Source organism: Schistocerca piceifrons, chromosome X, assembly GCF_021461385.2.
Source record: "Schistocerca piceifrons isolate TAMUIC-IGC-003096 chromosome X, iqSchPice1.1, whole genome shotgun sequence".
Lineage (NCBI taxonomy): Eukaryota > Metazoa > Arthropoda > Insecta > Orthoptera > Acrididae > Schistocerca > Schistocerca piceifrons.
Genome location: NC_060149.1, coordinates 638,776,537 through 638,788,700, shown reverse-complemented (window position 1 = coordinate 638,788,700; position 12,164 = coordinate 638,776,537). Strand labels below are relative to the sequence as shown.

Sequence of the window (12,164 nt, the reverse complement as noted above, 5' to 3'; positions counted from 1 at the left end):
ACAGTCACAAATGCAAACACGCGAGTTATTCATCCTTGTGGGCAATGTGTCGATTATCGCCGCATGTTAACGGTAAAAAGCAGTGAAATCAACGAGCTAAAAAAGTTGGTTGCCGCTTTAAGAAGTCAACTGCAAGATCTGCGAGAGAAAGAAGTCATCAAAGGGACATGTGAAGACCTTAACCTCAAGCAACCTGCCAACTGCAACGTAAACAACGATCAGCAGAACAGAGTCCACATAGGGAAACCAAGTTCAAAATCTAACCTGAACGTAAGTCTTGAACAAAACTACATTTCTCACGCTAAGACCGCAAATATTATAACTAAAAAATGTTCACTTTGTTCAAGCAGTATAGTCAGTGTTGTGTAGTGAAAACTGCCCGGATCCCGGCATGCCAATAAACAGCAGCACCCAAAAATGCCAATCTGTTTCAAACAATAAAAAATATACAGAAACATGCATTTCGGGTACTGCTATGATAAACAACACAGAACAAAACAATATAGACCAGCTGAGACTGTGCAAAAAAGATCAACAGGTCCTTATACTCGCTGACAGTCACGGTCGTCAAATTGCAGAAAGAGTGTCTAGCATTTTACCAAGTTACAATGTCATGGGTTTCGTGAAACCAGGAGCTCGTTTTTCGGAAGTAACGAAGCCAGTTGAAAGCTCTTGTAAGAAATGTGGACCATAAGACTACGTGGTAATTTTTGGAGGTGCGAACGATGTTGCAAGGGATCAAGCCAACGAAATAAAAATAGCTCTTAAATGTGAATTGCAGCAGACAATCCACACGAATGTGTTAGTTATTAACCAATCACACAGGCATGACCTACCTTCCAGGTCATGTGTGAATAAATTAGTGATTAAGATAAACTCTGACATAAAGCATGTTTGTGGAAAATTTGAGCATGCAAATGTAATAGATGTAAGCACTCTTGAAAAATCCATGCACACCAGACATGGACTTCATCTAAACTATGCTGGTAAACAATACCTAACAGAGAAAATATATAATTTTGTAAGGCATTACACTAGAAAACTTACCAGTACGTTGGCTAATTGGCTCATAAGAGGCAATGAAAGCCCAAACTTATTATGGAATCATCAAACAAATCTAAGACAATGTGGAACACGGTACAGAGACTTACTGGAAAGGTGGAAACACACAAAAATATTGTATTGTCACAGGTGGACAACAAGATCGATGATCCAAAATTAATTGCTATCCACTTCTATACTTACAACACCAATATTGCTGGTGAGCTAGTGAAGGAAAAAAATGGGAAAAACATCAAACAAAATATTACAGGAAATTTCTGGAAATAGTGCAACAATTACATTCATGTTCCTTCGACCACTAAGTAGGGAAGAACTGTTAACCACCATAAAGTCATTAAAAAATAAATATTCAGCCGGGGTTAATGATGTGCCAAACTATATTATAAAAATATCAGCTGAACAGATACTCATACCACTGCTAGATATATGCAGTTCTTCACCATCAAGTGGTATTTTCCCACAACAGTTAAAAACTGCAAAAGTTGTACCCCTTTACAAAAAGGGCGATCAGCAGCAGATGGTCAACAATAGGCCTGTGTCACTCCTCTCAGGTTTTTCAAAAATCATTGAGAAACTAGTTCTGTCACAATTAACTGATTTCTTTGACAAAGAAAATATGATCTCAGGATATCAGCATGGCTTCAGGCTTTAGTGCAGTACTGAAACAGCCACATTTAGCCTTATAAATCATATTTTAAGTTCAGTGGATAGTCACAAAAATTTTTCGGGGATTTTCCTGGATTAAACAAAAGCATTTATGTAATGGACCACGAAATTCTCCTAAGAAAGAGTGGTATGCTGTAAGAGGCTTGCCACACGAGTGGCTGAAATCCTACACAAGGCTCAATTTTAGGTCGCTTTCTTTTCTTAATTTTCATAAACGACTTTCCCCTACATATTCAACACTCCAAACCAGTGCTATTTGCAGATGACATGAGCATATTAATTGAAGGTGAAAATGAAATGGCTCTAAGTTTAAATGCTAAAGTCACAAACGAAAATGTCACAGAGTGGTTTATGAAGAACAAATTACTGATAAACCCTCAAAAAACAGTCGTCTTACACTTCCATGCACAACAAAATAAAAACCCATCAAAACCAAACATGTCCATGGAAAACCAAAGAATTAACAGTGTCACTGAAACAAAATTTCTTTGCATCTGCTTACAAGACATTTGAAACGGAATTCCCACATGACATCATTAAATTCTAAACTATCGAAAATGCCTAATGCGATGCAAATTATATGGAACAACACAAGTCCTGAAACAGTTAGAGCGGTGTATTAGACTTGCATATACTCCCTATTGAGATATGGCATAATATTCTGGGGAAACAAAAAAAGATTGTGAGGATAATGAAAAATGCTAACAGCTAAAAATCATCCAAACCATTCTTTAAAGAACTGGGGATTCTACCCCTACCGCGTATCTGTATACTAGGAGTTGCAATGTATGTAAAAAGAAGCATGGTAAAAAATGGAAATGTATTTATTCAAAATAAATCTGTACATGAACACCATACACGGGCAAATGGTGACATACACAGACATCATTGTTATACCACACTGTGAAGGAAGGCGTATATCACCCAGGTTCACACTTGTTTAATAAGCTGCCAAGTAACTTAAAGGCCATAAACAAATCCATAGCTTTAAAAAATCTGTAACTTCATATCTCTTGGAAAACTGTTTTTACTCAGTAACACAGTATCTTGAAAACTAAGTTAATTTCTGTTGTAACAATATAAAAATGTAATCTAAAGATTTAGCAATATAACAATGTAACAATCTATAAAAGTAATGTATACAATCGATGTAACAGTATATTAATGAAATGTCATTTTGTCCAACGTCTAGCGTATAGTAATGTACCTCTAACATTCAGGACGTAAATAAATAAATAAAATAAATAAACTATAGCTGACGTTGATGTTTTTACTGCTTTAGCTAATGTCGCTCCTGTTAATGTTTTCATTTTTCTACTTCTGCCCTCATTTGGAGTGGGACTTTAGGGAGCTTTTCTATTGATATATGGCTTATTTCTTCTAGTATCTTTCCACGCATCATCTTTTTTTCCAGAATAGTTCCTGTGCGGTCCATGCCTCGTGAAATGATTTCTCTCTGAGCTGTTTGCATCCACAAAAGTTGCACACTTAGAAGCACATCAGAGCTTTCTAAATTTATTATTTGTTGACTTTATTTCTTTGTTTACACATGATTCCTCGATTATATCATGTCTATGTTGCACACTTTCAACGAGAACCTTTAAATTTAGATCTGACACCTTTTTTAAAGTTGTTTGAAGTGCCCTTTTGGGTAGTTGGCTTTCATTTTTGTATATGTCGTTTGCTCCACCAAGTAGCACACAGCATGTTCCAGTCTTAACTAAGTTTCCACAATTATTTACTATTTCATTAAGGGGAACGCCAGGTTTGACAATGCCTGTTAGCCTACTATAAATTACGACTGCCGATCATTTATTATTTGTGCCATATCCTAAGCATGACTATCACCTAATACACAAACTTGATAGCTGATTTGTTGTTCTCCAAGTGCCCTTGTTCCAATGGCTTTATAGTACACTTTGAAGAAACATTTCTCTCGTTAGAACACACACATGATCTAGATTCACTTCAACTTTCACTTGTCCTATTTTTGAGTTCACATTTCATCCTGTCGTGTCGTCATCATCCATTTTTCGTAGTACTCTATTTACTGACGATTTCATACCATCAGAAAGATTTCGTTCACTACTAGCAGAAGTTTTGTTTCGAACGAAAATTGCCGGTATTTTTTCATTACACTCGTTTTTTATATCGCCACCTTCCTGTTGATTTAGCATTTCCTCTAACTCATTTACGTAACGATTAGCAAGCACAAGGTCTTGCTGAAACGATGCAGTAACACTTTCTTCTATGCAGTTATCGTATCTTGACAAAGCTACCATTAGTAGATTGCAGCATTCCATGCCACAGTCACATTTCGCGTCCCATTCCTCCGTTCCCGCGAAACACTTTGCATGAATCCATATGGAATATGTGTCCCAGTTGGTTCATAAAGGTATTTTCTTTGGAGCACATGCTTTCTTGTACATGCCTATATGTAAGACCACTCATTTTTCAGCTTTAGAATTCTACCATGTTGAGGGAGATGCTTCCATTTCCAGTAGGGTCACTCAAAGTTGTTTTCTAGTTGCCCAACAGAGTGTCATTAAGAGCAATGAAGGAGCATCTGTGCAGAATTGCTTGCACGTTGCTTGGTGAATCATGACAATTTTGTGTCAAACATCATGACAGGTGATGAAACATGGGTTTATCACTTCAAACCAGAAACAAAACTGCAGTCCAAGGATTGGCACCACACCACCACTCCTCAGAAGAAAAAGTTCAAAATAGCTCCCTCAACTGGTAAAGTCATGGTGACAGTGTTTTGGGGCTCTAAAGGGGTTATTCTGGTTGATATCATCCCTTATGATACAATAATCAACTCTGAAGTGTATTGTGTTAACCTCAGGAAATTGAGGAAACGACTTCAGTGTGTTTGTCACCACTAATATGCAAATGAACCTACATGACAATACAAAGCCTCACAAAAGTCTGCACACCTTTAGGAGGTCATAAAGCTCTATTGGGTTGTTCACTCTCATATACCCTAAAACCCGGATCTTGCACCTTCCTACTCCCTTCCTTTGGCCCAATGAAGAATGCACTGTGCGGGAAGCTGTATGTGGATGATGAGGAGGATATTGATGCAGCATGGCATTGGCTCCATTGAAGACCAACCAGTTTCTGTTTGTTGTAGGAACACTACTGTTATCCGAACACACTGCATCTCTTCTGCAATATACGTTATTGTGACCTGTATCAGCTCATACCTTTATTGTGTGATAAAGTTTCAAGGACTGTTTGCACATTGTAGTAGGTAAATGTCAATACCAGTAACAATTATTTTTTAGATAATGGAGAAGAAAACATAAAATAAAAACAGAATACACTGTTCATTACTTTTTATGTGTAATGGCAACACATAAAGCTTACAAAGGGAAGTGTGAAATCCATTTACACCACAGTTTTAATACCTCACAAACATGGTGTGGAGACATATGTACCACCATAGTTTTTGGTCCTAGATCACAGTAACAAAATTATCAAGAAAAAAATATAGTCAGTTGATCACAATTCTATCAGTATAGCAAAAAAATTATATTCGCTGAGACACTACAAAAGATGTGCCCCCTAATGGGTTAAAGAACATTGTAAACTTTTTATCTACATACTACATGTCAGCTTATGTTATGTACTGGAGAGAACTTTTGGTTCTGCAGCTATCTCCATTTATTCAAGATAGAATCATGAATGGTATGAAGACACTTATTGAGACTCCTCCTTATGGGTTCTTGTGATTCAGATGCTCTTGTCTCTGTGGCTTCTAGAAGCAACTTGTAGTAAGAAGTAATATTAAAACTCCACCAGTTTTTGAATGTATGGGAATCATTTTGATTTAATGGAAAATGGACTACTGATGTTGTTACATCTACTTAATATATAGGTAATAATGTTAGCACACATTACGGATCTATGTGTATACTGAGGAAACCACTTTACAGAGTGTAGTAGGCCATACTTCTGGTACCACTTCCTTGCCTCCCATCACTGAGATATTTGCAAATGGCATATGCAAAGAATCATGTTCGAATAACATCCTTATGAGCTGAGTTTTCTTCTACATGGAAATTTTGTGGAGTCATATATTGGAGGATGTAGTAATTTTCCAAAGCTTCAATAGAAGGTATGTTCTCATAATTTGGACAGTTAGCCCTATATAGTAAATAGATAATTCACTTTGAATTTGTCAGATCTTCTAGTTTATGGTTACTTCTGTTCAAGAAAATTGTAGATATGTGTATGTGTTCTGTATATAAGCTCAATTGTGTGTGGGGGTGATATTTTCTGGTTCCACAATGAATTCCATTTATTTCAAATAAATTCACAGCTAATACTGGGGAGCAGAATAGTTGAAAATCATCCTTGTAGAATCTAATTAGTCACACATACTTGTCTGCATCAATTCTATGAGCAATGTGTAGAAGGAAGTAATTTTTTGCCTGACCAATCTTGACAGTACGTGGTCAGAAGTTTTCCTGTGAATCAGATTTGTTTAATTTATAATGAACTTTGAGGTTGTCAGATTTACTTTCTCCATTGTTAATAATGTTTATTAACATTAAAGAGCTGCATGAGTACTCGTGAGAGTACATTACAGTGTGTAGTAGAGAGTAACTCTGGTACCACTATCATCTCCCATGGAAATGTCACATGAAAATTATGATGGTTGATTAAGCAACTTATGAGATCTGATTATTTTATCATGCTCATTTTATCAGACCAGTACTTGGAGTACATTAAAATTACTCCACCCTTCCTTGGAAGTTATGCACACACAATTGGGACAGCCAGTCATGTATGGCAAATGGATTCTTGAAATTTAGACTGCCTGATTGTCTTGGTTATGGTTTCTTCTGTTAAAGGACACTGAAAACATATATGTATTCTTACCACAGAAATGGTAATCTACTGAAGTTAGTTTGTTATTATAAGATACAGAATATTTCCTTACTTAGTGTCAGGTATTATATTATGTAACATTGATTTCTATATAAGTGCAGAAAGACAGGCTTCCTGATTACAGAATTGACACTGAAAGTTACATTTTCTGTTTCCTGGATGTAATTGTTTTCCAAGCACATTGCTTGCATTCACATTTCTGATTTCTACACATTTTTTTTAGTCAGAGTTAGAGTAAATTGTGGTAGTGACAGATTTAAATAACTTAATAATAAGGTTAAATATATCATAAAGAATACCAACACCATGATCCTTTCAAGATGTAGGAGACTGAAAGAACAGAAATAAATACTAGTTTGAAAGGTAGTGAAGCAGATAGTTATTAACAACTCAAGACTACCACAGCTAGGGAAATGAGTGATAGCTTGAGTGAGACCTACATTCCAAGGTAAAAAATTTATATGAATTTCGAATTTTAAAGTGCAACTTCAGATGCTACTGAATAATGAAATATTGTAAAATGTGTATAAACTTCATTTCATTCTATCTTATTAACTGAATTAATTTATTTTCATTTCCCTTTAAAACAAGAGACCAATATTAAACTGTTTGCACAGTGATGAAATGTCTGGTGCCAGTAAAGCTGCAATATGATGGTGTATTCCGTCTGCACTTATCCCTGGTGTGCCCACACATTTCAGTAAACAGAAAGCAGTACATTCGCATGCGAACAACAATGAGTTATGTAGTTGTCACTATATTATAATGTACTTCTCTATAACACTGTCAGTGGCTCATTGCAAGTCTTTTGTTCAGCAAATGTTTGATTCACAGCACCAGACTTTGATTGCCTTGCCAAATTATATTCAGTTGCAAGGTCCCCAATTCTATGAAACCCTGTTGATGCCTCCTACATGTAAGCCACACTTTATCATTAGCCACAATGTTTTATGACTTTTTTGTTTCAGCTACAATCCCTGGAAGAGTATAAAGGATGTGCAAAACTATGCATACAGGCAGAAATAAGTAGAAATTTTAAGCCATATATCTTATTCAAGAGGAATAATGGTTCAAGGATATTGTCTTCAATGATTGAAGCCTTAATTGCTTTCAAATATTTACTAAATCTCTTCTGACATTACTATGGTATTATTGATAAACTACAGGCATATCTCTGTGACATATCATGAGTCATCTTTGAGTATTTCCATAAAAAAACAATTGTTTCATCTAAAACCTACACAGTTTAATATCAGGTTTTCAAGTTGCCAATGACAAAAAAAAAAATATCTTCAACAAATCTTCTGAATTTACATCTGCCACTAAATTGTGGGTTCCATCATGAAATTATTTCCTGTTTTTAGTGTGCACCTCTGAAAATTCAGAATCAACATTAGTAAGTTCTTGATCTGTCTCAGCATTAATGGTTGTAGTTTGTGCTTGTTATAGTTGGCTTCTATGGTCTATTGTTAGCAACAACTTTATGCAAATTGATGTCATGATTAAGCAGTTGAAAAATCTCACATAATTCAAAACACACCACAGCATAGAATGTTTTCCAGCTGACAAATTTAACTTGCTGAGAGTTTCACTAGCAAACTCTGTCTTACCCGTGAAGCGGGAACGTGTTGTATCCCCGCTTACAGTCGCTCATGTGCAGTGAACCGGCATTTATCACCGCGCCCACGCACTGTGCTCATGGGAGAGGCTTTGTGGCAATAAATGACTAAAGCGGTTTCCGGACAGGACACATTTATTTTTCCTGCCGTTACAATAAATGACAAATAATATACTTCGCTAATGTCTGCCTATATAGGCGCGTTGCACTGGCGGCACGGCTCGGTCACCGATCCCGGAGGGTACACACTCCAGTGACGAGCCGTGGCGCGACCGCGTGGACCGAGCGAGACAAAAGGCCGCGTCACAGAATGTTCTGCTCTTGGCGTGACCGGAGGCGCCGTAACGTCCGCGAAGAAGCGAAAGACAATTTACGGCGACTGCGTTTACGACCGCGCGTACTCATTTACGGCGGAGTCACGTTGACTCGACGCACGTGGTCCGCGGCGGAAGAACTGGGGAGACGTGTGTCGCGTCGCGTCGACTAGCTCGCACTGGTGGCAGCTTTGTTCCCTTGCGGTCCGGTGTGCGACGCACCGTTGCCGAAATTCCGCATAACGGTACAGCTGCCCCTACTGGTGTCGGCAGTGCCGTAGTTCAGTCCTTCGTGCGTTGGACGGTGCTGCCGCCACACAGATCCCCCCTTGGAGAGCGGAGCTCCGTAGCTGCGAAAACGCGGCGATCGTTCGGTGGCGCGCGTGTGTTTAAAGTTCGCGCGCTGGGTGATGGCAGTGCGGCAGCTTTGGCGGGGGTCGGTCGGCGTCGGAAGGGCGGCGGCCCGTGACGTCAACGCGCCGGACCGGCGAGCGTGCGGTGGGCGTGTCCTCGCGCTGGCGGCTAGCGACAGCGGCAGCAGGCACTGGCTGCGACTGTCCGTAGCGATGCGCGTGAAGGCGCGCGTTGCAGGTCGTTGGTGGCGACGTCTCGAAGGCGCTTGCGCGAGTGCGGTACCGTCGGAACTCGAACGCGGGTCCGGGAGCTACTACGGACAAGCCGGGCGGTGTGGTGCGCGATGTCCGGAGCTCGACGGAGAAGCGAATGAGGTAAGCAGGCGCGGGTGCCGATCCGGCCTCAACGCCCGACGCGGCGGAGGCAAAAGACGCGAACGCGGGTCCAGGAGCTGTGACGAACGCTCGACTGGAGTTACCGGCCGAAGGCACTTGCAGCTGGAGGTCGGGTCTCTACAGCGGACGGCGGCTCGTGGGCGCCGAATTCTGACGGCGTTCGGCGGCTCGGGCGCGTGACTGCCGGTTTCGGTGTCGTGGCGCGCTGGCGACGCAGCACGGCCATTTGAATCGGACGCGGCGGCCGGCGCGTGTGACGTAGTCCGCTGGCGGCTGTGGTGGGGGCGACCGGTGCGCCTGTGGTGGGCGCGGTCCGGGCGGCCGTACCAGCTGCCTGGGCGTGGTGGTGGGAGGCGCACGTGGCGGCGCGATGACAGCAGGCTGCGGCTGTGCGTCACCGGCGGCTCCGGGTGCGGGTTCCGTCTGACCGCTGGCAGAGGGCGTGTCGTCCGTGATCAGATCTTCTGCCGGGTCGAAGAAATGCGTGGCTGATGGAGCGGGCAAGACGTAGGCTGGTTTGACGCGGTCGACTGACACTGTCGACGGCTTTCCGTTGCACTCGAGGACCAGCGTTTTGTCTCCTCGGGCGATCACGCGGTGCGGTCCACTGTAGGGCGGTCGGAGAGGTGGCCGTACTGCGTCGGTACGCAACATGACGTGCGTGCAGCGCTGCAGGTCGGCGTGGACGAATATCTTCCCGGTGCCGTGCCGCGTCGGTGCGTGCGCTCGGAGGCCGGCCATGTGACTGCGCAGACGTTCCGCCAGAGTGGGTGCCACGGCGTCGCGTGGGAGACTTGCATCTTCGACAAAATCGCCCGGGATTGTCAGAGATTGCCCGTAAACGAGGTCGGCAGGTGACGCGCCGATCTCCTCTTTCGGCGTCACTCGCAGGCCGAGCAGCACCAGTGGGAGCACCTCTGGCCATGAGGTGTCGTGGCAGGTTAGAGCGGCTTTGAGAGTCCTGTGGAACCGTTCGACCATGCCATTCGACGCCGGATGGTAGCTGGTTGTCCTGTGTAACCGGGTGCCACACAGTCTGGCGACGTGCGTGAACAACGCGCAGTCAAACTGGCGGCCGCGATCAGTTGTCACGTGACTGGGACATCCGAAGCGTGCCACCCAGGTGTCGACGAATGCGGTGGCGACGGTCTCGGCTGTGACGTCCGCGACGGGCGTTGCTTCCGGCCAGCGAGTGAAGCGGTCCACCATTGTTAGGAGGTACCGCTTGCCTTGTGAGAGAGGAAGCGGGCCGACGAGGTCCACGTGGACGTGTGCAAATCGGCGTGTCGCGTCCGGGAAGGTGCCCACGGGTGCGTGGGTGTGCCTCCCGACTTTGGCGCGCTGACATGACGTGCAAGTGCGCGCCCATTCGCGGCAGTCCTTCCGAAGCCCGGGCCAGACGAAACGCGCAGCCACGAGCGTCGCAGTGGTGTTGGTGCCGGGGTGTGACAGTCCGTGGACACGGTCGAAGGCACTGCGTCGGAATTTCTCCGGGAGAAACGGTCGGTGCGTGCCGGTTGAGGTGTCACACCAAATCTTCCGTGCGGAGCCGGGGACAGGCACCAGCTCCAGTTGCAGGCCGCTGGAAGTGTCGTGACGGAATCGGTGTAGTTCTTCGTCACTCTCCTGTACTTGGGCCACGTCCTCAAAGTTCACGGGGGGTGAAATAACGGCACACGCTCGGGACAAACAATCGGCGACGATATTGTCTATCCCCGAAATGTGTCGAATGTCAGTCGTGAATTGCGACACGTACTCTAACTGCTGGAGTTGGCGCGGTGAACACTTAGTGTGGTTGTTCTCGAACGCGTGGGTAATGGGTTTGTGATCGGTGAAAATGATGAACTGTCGGGCTTCTATAGACGGTCGGAAGTATTTCACCGCCGCGTACACCGCAAGCAACTCTCGGTCATAAGCGCACCAAGCACGTTGCGAATCGGAAAGCTTTTTGGAGAAAAAACCGAGAGGCTGCCAACTCCCGCCGACGCGCTGTTGTAACGCCGCGCCGATGGCGGCCTGGCTGGCGTCCACGACTACAGCTAAGTCCGCGTCATGTACCGGGTGCGCGAGCAGCGTCGCTTCCACGAGATTCCTTTTTGAGTCCGTGAAGCTCTGCTCCATTGCGTCTGTCCAATTCACGAGGGTCTTTCCTTTTGAGGTAGGACCTTGTAACGCCTTAGTCAGTGGCTCTTGCACTGCTGCGGCGTTGGGCAGGTGTCGACGATAAAAGTTCAACATGCCGAGGTAGCGTCGTAATTCTTTGTGCGTCTGCGGACGCGGCATGTTCTGTATTGCCTTAACTTTCTCCGGTAGCGGTGTCGATCCGGTGGGCGTAATTAAATGGCCGAGGAACTCAATTTCCGTCACGCCGAACTCGCATTTAGCGGGGTTAATGACGATGTCGGCTTCACTCAGGCGCTGAAAGATGGTCGTTAAGTGGCGGCGGTGGAGTTTGGGCGACTTGGAATACACCAAGATGTCGTCGAGGTACGCGAAGCAAAATGGCAAGCCTCGCAAGACGCCGTCCAGGAACCGCTGCCAAGTCTGGGCAGCATTCCGAAGACCGAAAGTCATAAACAGGCTTTCGAAAAGCCCAAAGGGCGTTACGATGGCTGTTTTTTCGATGTCTTCGGGCGCCACCGGAATTTGGGTGTACGCCTTTGCGCAGTCAATCTTGCTAAACACCGCGCAGCCCGCCAAGGCGTAGCTGAAGTCTTGAAGGTGTGGGACTGGGTAGCGGTCCGGCACCGTTCGCGAATTAAGGGCGCGATAGTCCCCACACGGGCGCCACGAATTGTCTTTCTTGGGCACTAAATGCAACGCCGATGACCATGGGCTGCTCGATGGTCGCACGAT

At 44.1% G+C, this 12,164-nt stretch overlaps 1 protein-coding gene across 1 annotated transcript; it reads right to left on the bottom strand.

The window, feature by feature from the left end:
- Positions 1 to 9,425: 9,425 nt before the first annotated feature.
- On the bottom strand, positions 9,426 to 10,517 carry LOC124722566. Its single transcript, XM_047247706.1, has one exon. The coding sequence runs from the start codon at positions 10,515 to 10,517 to the stop codon at positions 9,426 to 9,428; it is 1,092 nt and encodes a 363-aa protein (XP_047103662.1).
- Positions 10,518 to 12,164: the final 1,647 nt, after the last annotated feature.